Source organism: Siniperca chuatsi, linkage group LG6 (assembly GCF_020085105.1).
Source record: "Siniperca chuatsi isolate FFG_IHB_CAS linkage group LG6, ASM2008510v1, whole genome shotgun sequence".
In the NCBI taxonomy this organism is placed as follows: Eukaryota; Metazoa; Chordata; class Actinopteri; order Centrarchiformes; family Sinipercidae; genus Siniperca; species Siniperca chuatsi.
The window spans coordinates 9075845-9087500 of record NC_058047.1 but is presented as its reverse complement, the minus strand read 5'-3'; the positions used below and the strand labels follow the sequence as shown (position 1 = coordinate 9087500).

Here is an 11656-nt window from a genome sequence, read left to right as displayed (position 1 = left end):
CTGCCGGTTTAGTGATTTGGTGAACATTCATTCTCCTTGATCTATGAACCTGAAGTGAATCATTGTTTTGAACCACTTTGCGGATTACACTCCTACGGATCCTGTAGCCTGACAGTTGGAGATGGAGCAGATAAAAAGGTGCTACGTTTAGAACAAGGAAGGAACGAGCCTGCGAGAGAAAACTTGGCACATGTGGGCCTTGTTACCTGACTCCCTGTTCTTATGTCAGGATCAAGCCCTCTAACCCTAAACACCATCCACCATGTTCTTAGCCTTAAATATCCTCACCATAACACACTTATGAAAACATATATTACCATGCACAAGGACACGCGCAATGACGTATGTGATGGGTTTCCTTTGCAGTATATACGTAGTTGCTCTAAATAATTGAGTTTGACCACTAAGGAAGTGAGGCAAACTCCTTTTTGTGAGTGAATGTTGTTTTTATTTTGACAGAGCAGGACCAGGTACCACACGTACAGACAAATGTCAATGAAGCGGTACATTATAAACATAACAAACATTCATAGCCAGGGAACAAAACAATGTCACCACCAGTTACTAAAATGTTTTTATCAGTTACTCACATATCTACTCACTGAGTTTAATTATCTTACGTTACTAATTACTCAAGCGCAAAAGTAATTAAATTACTTTTATTATGCAGTCCAACTCAGTCAAAGCTAACTGTTAAACATTTCCAAAGCCTTCACACCCACACATTCTGTATTTAACACAAGAAGAAACAGCCTTTGGAGGTATTTACTGACCATCTACAGCAAGCTTCACATTAGCGGGGTTCACTCACAAGCATCAGTGTTCTTACAGTACAACACAGCTTGACTGTAAGGGCCTCTTGGTGAGCTCTTGCTTTTATGGCTTTCGCTGGTAATACATGTTTAGTAGTGGTGTTACATTCTGCACTGCTTAAAATTCACAAATTTTATTTTGGTGTATGGCCCCCTGGTTATCACAGCGTGAGTACTGCTGACGTCAGATACGGTATGGTGTTGGCACTGAGAGGAGCGCCGCTCTGCGATCAGGGGATTAGGTTAATCACAGGGGGGCTGACGGCAGTGCCCTCTTTTTCAGAGAGGGGAATTAGATTTATACAGAGAGAGGGTGGGTGGGGGGAGAGCTATGTTGTGGTAAGACTAGCAAGACAGACACCCGTTGGCCTCTGTCTGAAAATCAAATGTTTTTTGACCTCATCTCTTCCCTTTTCATATTCTACCCCTCAGTCAATCTCTCATTCTACTTTCCCACCTCTTTTATTTTTCACTTTGAATGGAGGTCACTGGAAGCTATGAGTGATGTGTCAAGTGCAAAGATTGGTTGAATGAAGTGTTTGGAGTGATGCTCATGCTGAAGTCAGACCTCAGAGATCTGTGTGTCTTTGTGTGTTTGTGCTGCTCGCCATTTCTGTGGTAACTCAGTAATTGCCTTACCTGTGATGTTGAACATAAGTGAACAGAGACAAATTCAGACTGTGCGGTATAATGTAAGGAGCAGTAAAAGGATTGACCTTGGCAATAATAAAAACACACCTGCACTTAAACACATCAGGGTAATTTTATCACTGGGCTGAAATCACTGTCAGTGACACTATGAGAGTGACTGGAGAGTTTTCCCGGGGTCCTCCTCTACTCAACGACACTTCGCTACCAAGTGTCACTCCACATGAAGTCGCACTCGCATCTGTGGAGGACTCTCCTTATTAAGTGGAAGGTTATTCAAATAAATGTTTAAACTGAGGGATTCCCTGCCACTCTTGACCTGAAGCATCAAGGAGGCAGTTGTCCCCTGATTGTTCAAATCAGTATGACAAAATTATAGATCTTACTGTAATTTTACTATGTTGGTCTGTTCTGTACACACGACATGTATTGCATGCCTGTCTGTACTGGGAGAGGGATCCTACCTCTGTTGCTTTTCCTGAGGTTTCTTCCATTTTTTCGCTGTTAAAGGGTGAATCGTGGGTCAAAGGACACAGGGTGTTGTATGCTGTCCAGATTAAGTCCCATGAGAAAAAATTGTGATATAGGCTATATAAATAAAATTTACTTGACTAGATGCCTAGCTTGCCTAGATTTGGGGAACTTTTCCATTTTGCAGACACAACAACCAATGTTAAAAATGTGTGTGTGTGTGTGTGTGTTTGAGGAAAATACAGCAGATGTTTCTGTACATGTCTAAGAATGATAAGACAAAGCAGCAAACATGAGCTTGTATGATTTCTATTTTTTTCCTCTATTGTCCTTCAAGTATGTGTCTGTTTAGGGATAACAGAGTACCACAATTCAGCCTTGATACATACTCATTGTCTCCAAGGGTTATATATTCAACTTTTTTTTTACCCACTAATTGATTTTGGATGTATTTCCATGTGGTACTGTATCAGTGGATCGGACATGGATGTAGTGGCTGGACTGAAATTTGGACCAAAGTTAAAACGTCTTCATACAGAATATATAGATATATTATATATATTGTTTGGTCTTGAAAATGTCTCACCACTCTCTAAGATGTTTAATCAGTTTTACACAGTGGCTTTGCATGGTGGACATACATTCACACTTTGATTTTTTTTTTTGATAGTCACTAAAGTAAAACACGAATTGTTACGATTAGGAATGTACAGATCCAACTTTTTCTCTCCTGACACCCTCCTGATTCTGGTACCTAAATTCAGGGTATCTTCTCATATCTGGCATATACTGATTTTAAAAGGGCACTATCATGCACCATTGCTGTGGCACTTAAAATTGAGCTCGCAGCCCACTATGACTAAATTAATCTAAGTGATCGTGAAAACATTTAATGACATTGATGAAGAAGCTGTATTTATTGTGGATCTGTGGCATCTGGCCGATACCCGATCCGTTTAATAAGGTCAGTATCTGTGCTGATACTGATCCATCGGATCGTGCATGTCTAGTGGAAATCTTGGAATCACAAGAATAATCAGTCACATTGAAGATCAGGCTGGTTAGATTACTTTTTCTTCATAGCAGTTCAGAGTCCTGTCTTTTCTTTCTTTTTTTATTGCAGTAGCACACTAAGCGAGGCGATTATAACGTTAGCATGGATTTTTGGAATTTGTTCATCAATTCAGAATCTGAGAGGATGAGAATTTTGATTCTTATATGAATATGTTTGTTCCCCATTCCTTTAATATCACTTTATATCTTTCACGCTCTTTCTTCCTTTGTCTTCCTTTTAACTTCTGTCTTGTAAACTTCCCCTCTGAACTCTGTCTGTCTCTTACTCTCTTTCTCTCTCTTTTTAGAGTTTATATTTAAATAGCTTTCAGGGATCATGCCTCTTGTTTGATCCTGATTTAATGTGATTGCGTGTGTGTTGGTATGAGAGAGGCAGCTTTCGTGTCAAAGGTGATGTTGTGCCTGTCAGGTTCTGTCAAATACATCTGAGATTCTATTTGCAGTCTTTCTTTTTGGTACACCGAGACAAAAGACATTTTGCTAAAGTTTGTCTTTTTTTGGTCGCCTCATCTGCAGTGTGATATCGATTTGAATCACAAGGACAAGCCAGAGGAGCGGTCTGCCAGCAACAATTTGACAGGCTACTTTTAAGCCGTCAAATGGATGCCTGATCGATGTTTAATTATGGTTCTCTGCTTCTATGTGAGCTAAGCTGCATATCAAAATTGTTGCTCTGCATGAACAAGCTTGTTCAAGCGTGTTTGCACTCAAACTACAGACATTCATTATCGCCCCAATGTTTTACAATAAGATAAATGATAAAAATGCCAGAGATTAATCAAAAACAGGGTTTTTGCGTAATTTACGGTTTACACAGATATATTGGGTTCCCCAGCATCTACACACCTATCCGCCTAATTCACAAATATGGTATAGGATGATGGAGTCACATGCTCTCATAACTTTGTCACAGTAACTTTGTGGCTGCTTTAAAACTCCTCACAACCTTTATCTCTGTCATTCTGATCCAACATGAAATAACATTTGAAGGAACTATGTTCACATCCTGTGTAATGCCAGCTCTGAGTGCTTTCCATATGGCATGGCTCATCTGGTGGCACATCTTGCATGCCACATCCTATAAATGTGAGTTTCATGGCTCATCCGCTGTAACTCAAGGCTACATAATACAGTTACACACTGCCATCTTGTGGATGCATGCCTGAAAAACTACTTTTCTTTTTCTGTGGAATGAAATGGTGCCCTCTGATGTTTATAGAGAGGTCCTACCTCATTACGCTGAAACATGAGTTTATACAGTCTGTGGTTTTACCCATTAACACTGGTAGCCGAAAAGGCCAGAATACAGAATGATCTCTTTTAATGTGGTGTTAGACTACAGTTTGTACTTGTGCCCTGTCCAAGAGTGAATAGTTTCACTGGGTGGCAGTGGTTTGGCTCCTTCAACATATTTTAAAATAACACATACCTCTTTCGTACTATAATTAGAACTGGCACTAAATACAGTAGTACTTGTTATGTTGCCAAGGTTTTGTTTATTATAATGCCACCGTGTCTTGGCATACTGTTTATTTTACATCTTTTTTTTTTTTTTTTTAAATAAAGTATGAACAAAACAAACACAGCAGCACCAAGGCTTATAAACACGATCAGACTTTTTGCCAGTTTACAGGGTTGTTCATTATTTATTCAACTGTTTCCTAGTAGAAGAAACTCTGGATAACAGTCCCATTTACATTTAAATGGTAATGTAAAAAAAAAAGTACATATATTGTATTTGAGCATTTATGTCAATTTTATAGTTTTCATTGTATTAGGTCTCTCTTATTTTAGCATGATTTGACTGTGTTATGCCACTAAATTATGTAAGGCCACAGACATAGATTAAATAGAGAGGGCTTTTTCTTAAAATAACATTTTCAGGCTAACAACAAACAGCCCTCTTTCTATTCCTTCTTCTTCGATGGTTAACCCTCGGGGGTCATTAAGGAGGAATGCCATTGCCATTGTCGCACAGGATACATACAGCCCTGTGGCTACCACATCTTCGCCTCTCCTATTTCTCATCTTTGTGTGTATTGTGAAGCAGTGGGGCGAGCTGCAGTGTAGGAACATAGTAGGGATTCAGTTTTGGCCTCTGTGACCCTGCTCCTCCCCTTTGCGTTTTTTTAAAGTGCTTGTGTTATGTGTAATTTCTTTAAATAATTTCCAAGTAAATGGCAAGGAAGCTTACTTGTGCTGTCACTACGCTATTTATAACAAACTCCTTCAGTTGTCAGCCAGGAAGGCTTTCCTTTGGAGTTTCATGACTGTTAGTCCGAAGTGATGATAAATAGGAGAGAGTTACTCATGCAACCAATGTCCACTTTTCTTCTAGACATTTCATATTCAGATTATTCTTCCTTTAAAACAATGGAACAACAAGTTGAAAGTGGTAACTGGTAAACAAGCTCCTTCCAAGTATATAAATTTTTGTAATAAAAAAAAATTGTTATTGCATGTATTATTAATAGTTTAATTTATTGTACTGTATGTACTGCTATTTATTAGAAATCTGTAATCACAGTTATCATAGGGCTTGGGTATCAGTATACTGTACTATACAGTGTCATCAGGCACTGTGACCCCCCTGCGAGAGTGCCAGATGCCACCTCTTTCTCACACAGACACACACTGACAGTTAAGGTAGACCAGGATGCCAGAATAACGGTGAATCAAACCACCATTATGCTTATTGAGTGGGTTTTTGATCCAGTGCAAACAGCATAAACTGAATTTCTTGTAGTCTACATTTTAATTTTTACTTTGAGTGAATTAAGTTTTATGCAAACACATTACTGTAAGTCCTCTAATTTAGCATTATACAAACATTTAATAAATACTACTATGTAGTTATAAGCAACTATAAGGACATTGTGTGTACAGCATTTGTCAGCAATGACAACTTCTCCAAAGAAGACATTTTATATTATTACAACTTTGTTTTACTATATTGTCATTCATTATCTGTTTATACACCTGTCTCCACGCTACATTATGAGTTAACCATTTATTAAATGTTTATATACTGCTTAAATATGCTAAATATGGGGACTTACAGTAAAGTGTTAGCTTTTTTGTTATTGTGTCATGCATAACAGCATAAATTCATATAAGCTGGCCATACATTTTCTAACAGTACAATAAAATAGTCCAAAAATAGATAGATAATAGTTTTCATAAACAAAGTTTTATTGAACCATTTCATGGAAATTAACTCTTAAATCTGCATAGTTTGTACAATACAAATGTATACAGTGTTGGTTTATCTTTTGAGTAGCTATGTGTGTAGCCGGTATGCTTCTGTATGTTTTACACAGATACAGTTTTAATTAAAGCTAACAAGGCTATGAGTGATGGATGAATTATGACTCCACTCCAGCGACTCCACTCCAGAACTTGGATGTTCCTCCTTACACTGCTGGGCTGCGCTGAAGGGAACAGAGCTCCATACACACACATCCTATATGCACACACACACCATGGGGAGGAAGTATAGCCTGTGACGAAGAGAAGAGTCCGCAAACAGAGCACAGAGAGTGTGTGGAGAGTGTCAGAGTGAGAGGCTTAAAGAGTTCCGTGATGTGACGTGTGGACCGCTGCTTATGCTGTTGGTGTGTGTGACGTGTGTGGAGAAGGTGTCTGGATACCTGTTTGCTGCTTTTATTTGTGCCAAGGAGGGGATGGCTGATGGCTAATCTGCTGAGTAACTTTTTAAAGAGAGATTTTATAGGTAACAGTCATGTAAATGTGTGACTGTGTAGCCTTAATAACTGATGCATTGCTATTTACATGAGGTGAATGTGTGTTTGATGGTGCTTTTTTAACAGATACATTTGATTTCATTTGAAGTGGCTAGTTTGTGTGATAAAGTGTTTGAGCTCAGTGTAGTGTGTGAGAGGTGTGTAGCCATATGCATGCCACTGTGTGGTTATCACTGCTGGTGCTGACTTGTCAGATGTGTGTATGATGGTGTGTGTGTGTGTGACATTCATATGCTTGGTCTATGAGTGTGAAGTGCTGCGCTTGGGTGTATTGTAGTTGATCTGTTTGTGTGTGTTTGTGGTTACGTTTGGGACAGTATGTGCCAGGCAGCGTATGTATGAGTGCATGTGTGTGTCGGGGCGATGTACCGGCGTTCACCCTGTGCCAGAGGAAGGGTTCATTTTGACTTCAGTGAGGAAGTCATCAGGAAACTCCACGCCACCAACCATGGCCATGCTCACAGGTTAGGACATATGGATAACCACACACACACATTTTATGCTGTCTCACACTTAAACAGAAAGATTCCTTTGCTTTTAAATCTGTCCTTGTAATGTTTTATCTGGTGTCAGTTTTGAGGTTGTCATTTTCACCTCTGACTCCAATTGCTGAACTGTTTCTTCCATATAAAGTTGTCTTATTTCAAGAAACTCTTCACTAAGTTCCGTAACTCTTCCCCTTGCTGTGTGCTTATCTAGTATATGTGTAGTCTTACTTCCTATTTCCCATACATTAAGCAATCCTCTCATGTGTTTCTCATCATTATAGTAATTCTCTGGAATGTGGTTTTATGCACTGTCACATGTTTCAGTGAGAAAGTCTAACTTAAGTAGATTTTATGGTTTCGGGGTGCAACAGTTTGCAAGTTGCGTGCTGTGTTACTGCGGTTAAGAGAGTCAAGTAGTTTGCCATGCAAATAAGCCTGGAAGTGTTGAGATGAATTTGTATATTATTATTATTGCTTTTTTTAGCCACAGTGTGAACATAGCCTGGTCTGTGAGACACAATGACAACCAGACGACCCGAAGGATGTATCTAAAAAAAAAGTCATGACATTGAAGGGTCTCCAATCATCTCAGCCTTTAGCAACTCTGATAAATTTGACTTTGTTGCAGGATTTCTTGTCTGATCATATTAGTTGATGTTTTGAACCTCCAGTAACACCAGTGTCATCACATCAAAGAAGGGAATGAGTTGGCAAAGAGTGAGAGTTTTGGCAGACTGGATGGGACCTGACCCTGATGTTGTGTCGGAGATAACAATGTAAAGAACCTGGTCGGGACCATAGCCAGCTGAAAATCCAGGACCCCGTTTGTCTAGTAGTTTTATTTAAAAGTTCACACTGATTAAATTTACTTTGAATCAGGAAAGCAGGTGGAATGATAAATATATGCTACTTTAGGAAAACAGAAACTACAGTATAGGAATTGACTTTAATACATTGTCACATTTATTGGACAATCACTTATTTTCCTTGAAAGCCATCATCAGAGCAAAAATGTATTATTGTAAAACTTGTGTGATGTCTTTTTTCTACATAAATAATCCAGATTTCATGATGTCTGTGCCATCATTTGAACCCTTAATGGAAAACTAACTCCTGCCCTCATGAAGCACATTTATGCTCGAGTTTGAGAATCAACCTCCAGCTATTTACTTTGCACATCAAGTGAGATACAAGCAAGTGGTGAGTTATTTGTCTTATCTCACCTGATTAATCTGACTATTTATTTTCCTATTTGATCAGTTGTGATAAGACACTAAGTATGTCTGTAAACATTGTGACACACCATCTTCCTTGCTAGGTTGATTCTAACAGGGGGTAGCTACAACAGTATTTGTTATACAACTGTTAAGTGCCATTTCTAAGACTTTGGTTAAATTATGTTTTGATAGAACTCCCAAAACCTTTGTTGAGAATGAAAATAAGCAGCAAGAAAGCTAGAAATAACCAACACTGATGCTGACATTGATTGCAGACTTTTTTTTTTTTTTGAGTCTGGGAAGAAATAAACCAGTGTGAAAAACTAGGCTGGGTCTCACCCCAAGGGAACTGTGGGTATTCTGGCTCAGCTGGAGACGCATCAGGCTGTTGGCTTGGACTGTTACAAGGTTTAGGGGACATCATACAATGAAATGAACACAACAAAATTTAGAGTGGATGTCTTAGTCAAGCTGGAATAATGTCTTCAGAATGACCTGACACTACAACAGCTCTAGTATACTGAGCAATTCTGGTGTCATGTGATCTGTCATTTACTGATAGCTTTCTCAACATGAGTAAATGTAATGTTAAATGTTTATTTCTTTAATCTTTTAAAACAAAGTAATATGTAATTATGGAAGTGTGCAGACGTTGAGCTCTGGAGAAGTTGGGCATCCACCTCTGGTTGTGGGTGGGTTCCACCTCTGTGACTGAGGGTTTCCTGTGGAAAGTACTGGACTATAGAAAGCAGAAGTACACAGATGGTGTACTGTACTGTGCTGCATGTTTGAATCATTGGACAGGTAGACGAGGCCCGCATGAGCGCCGGGGGATCCATGACCGCTTCCTTACACTGGTGTGTGCATTGTAAATGCATACGCTTTTGTTTGTACATAGCCTACAACATATTTACACACATGCAGCTGCCCTGTGCCCTCTATGGTATGTGGGTGTGCATGAATTAACGTATATATGTATGACAGGGAGTGTTTCTCGCATGTCCAGCTAAGACAGATATTCTCCTGGAGAGATGGGCCTAACCAAATTAGACAGTGACCCGGATTCCTATGGCATAATAAAAAAGATCACAGCTCCTTCTGTACAGATGGTTTTCCTGGGTGCTGGGTCCCTTTTTATTATAGTAATATTATATTGAAATGCTTTAAACCAAAGTTACTCCATTTGTGGAAACATCGGTTGAGACACAGTAGCCTACAAATAAACAAATTAGACATCACACAGATATTCATGCTGCTGTCTGAGTAGTAAACTACATAGAGAGCCTCTTAGGGCAAAGGAGAAGAGCAGCGTGGCCTGTAACGTGAATGTAATTAGGCACAACAAAAACAATGTGGTTTAAGTAGAGTTTTTGAGTCACAGCTGTTTGCAAAATATCCCTAAACTGTCTCAAAATATCGTCCATATCTGTTTGAAACTGCAAGAATTTCAATCCAACACTATGTACAATTAAACTAAACTAAACTGACCCTGAGGCTGCTCTTCAGCATCGTTTTATGTTAAATAGCTGTCAGCGTTTGAAACCAGATTTCTTTTCACTTTGGTGATCCATTTTCCTTTCCAGGACAGGACTTTGAATAACAGTGTTTTGTGCTTGCTTGCCAATGGGTGGGGTGCAGCACAGTGTTGTAGAGTTTGTGGTTCAGCAGTATTTTATTTGCAGTGCACTTCACTTAACAGTATAATATGTTGGTATGGAGATTGTTACACAGAAAAATGTGGTGGGGACTCGTGAAAAAAAGTATCTACAGTGGTGGAAGAAGTATTCAGATCCTTCACATAAGTAAAAGTACCAATACATTAATGTAAAAATACTCCATTACAAGTAAAAGTACAGCACTGAAACGCCTACTTAAGTAAAAGTACAGTAGTATTAGCAGCAAAGTGTAGTATCAAAACTGATATATTATTATACATTACATTAGATAGTTGCAGCTAATGCTGATGCATCTATGGGTAAGGTGCACACTTTGGTACAACTTAACAACTCATAGACATCTGAAACATTACAGGGAGCCCCACATACACACTGATTTATTGTCAGGGATCACAAGCCAAAAGGTTGGAAATCGCTGGTTAAAACTTGAATAAAGCATTGTATTTTATAAGCTTGTCACATATTTTTTCAATGTAAAATCTTAATCTGAAAAGTAACCAGTAACTCCAGCTGTCAGATAAATGTAGTGGAGTAAAAAGTTAAATGTAGTGAAGAAGTATAAAGCAGCATAAAATGGAAATACTCAAGTAAAGTACAAGTACCTCAAAACGGCGAGTACAGTACTTGAGTAAATGTAGTTACTTTCCACCACTGGTTATCTGTCAATCTTCTTGAAATAATTTGCTTCACTGAATAGAAAGTTTAATGGAGTTGTAGTTCCAGCACACACAGTTCAATGTGAGCAATAGAGAGAAGCCAGGGACTGTGACCACGAGTAGCCTGATTCTGTACAGACCAGGGAATGTAATGGAAAAGAGATGCCACACTGCAATTTGCCAGCCCAGGAATGTTTTTTAAAGCAACGTTCTGCTCAGTTTCTCTGTCTTCTTACTAGGTTTCACTCTGTCTTTGCTGTCTGTCAATTTTCATTTATATTCTCTTTGTCTTCCTTCCAGGTACGTTTCAGTTCTTCTCTTTTAGTTCAAATAAGTGTCACCCTCTGCTATACATAATCTCTCACTTCACCCACCCACTTGCACACACACACACACACACACACACACACACACACAGACACACTCACACCAACAAGCACTAAGCTGCCCATAACCCCTGTTCCATTATCATCACACCTTTAGGCCATTTCTGCTTTGTGTTTCCTGAAATCATGTGAGGCTGTTTTTTTAGACTGTAAATGATTTGTAAACGAAAGCATCTGCTAGATGACTTTGTTCCTAAATGTGCATGTATAATGACTTGGCGCAAGTCCGGATTATGTTAGTGGCCTAATTTCTATTAATAAGTCCTGTATCTAGTTGATTTCCTGAGTTGTCTTCTTTTTTTGTCATAGATTACAAAAGGCCAGACATATTTGATTCTCAGTGTGGTTTTAGCTTCTTTTCTTCTTCTTTTTTTTATTTAAAAGTTAGAGCCATCAGTAGTTTATGGGCATAATTCTGGTGTGGTTTGCTGGGCAGGAGAATAGTGGGAAACAAAATGCAATAT

The 11656-nt window shown here is 38.8% G+C and overlaps 1 protein-coding gene across 4 annotated transcripts in view; it reads left to right on the top strand.

Annotated features, from left to right (window-relative positions):
- pde4ba (phosphodiesterase 4B, cAMP-specific a) overlaps nucleotides 1-11656 on the top strand; it is a 183200-nt gene that overhangs the window by 96204 nt on the left and 75340 nt on the right. Inside the window, exon 1 of one of the 4 annotated variants that reach the window (XM_044201021.1) lies at nucleotides 6523-7233. The exons of the other annotated variants lie outside the window; for them this stretch is intronic. Within the exon in view, the coding sequence (XP_044056956.1) occupies nucleotides 7133-7233 (101 nt within the window). The 5' untranslated portion in view covers nucleotides 6523-7132. Of the gene's footprint in view, nucleotides 1-6522; nucleotides 7234-11656 lie in introns of those variants that run through there. 4 annotated transcript variants of the gene reach the window in all.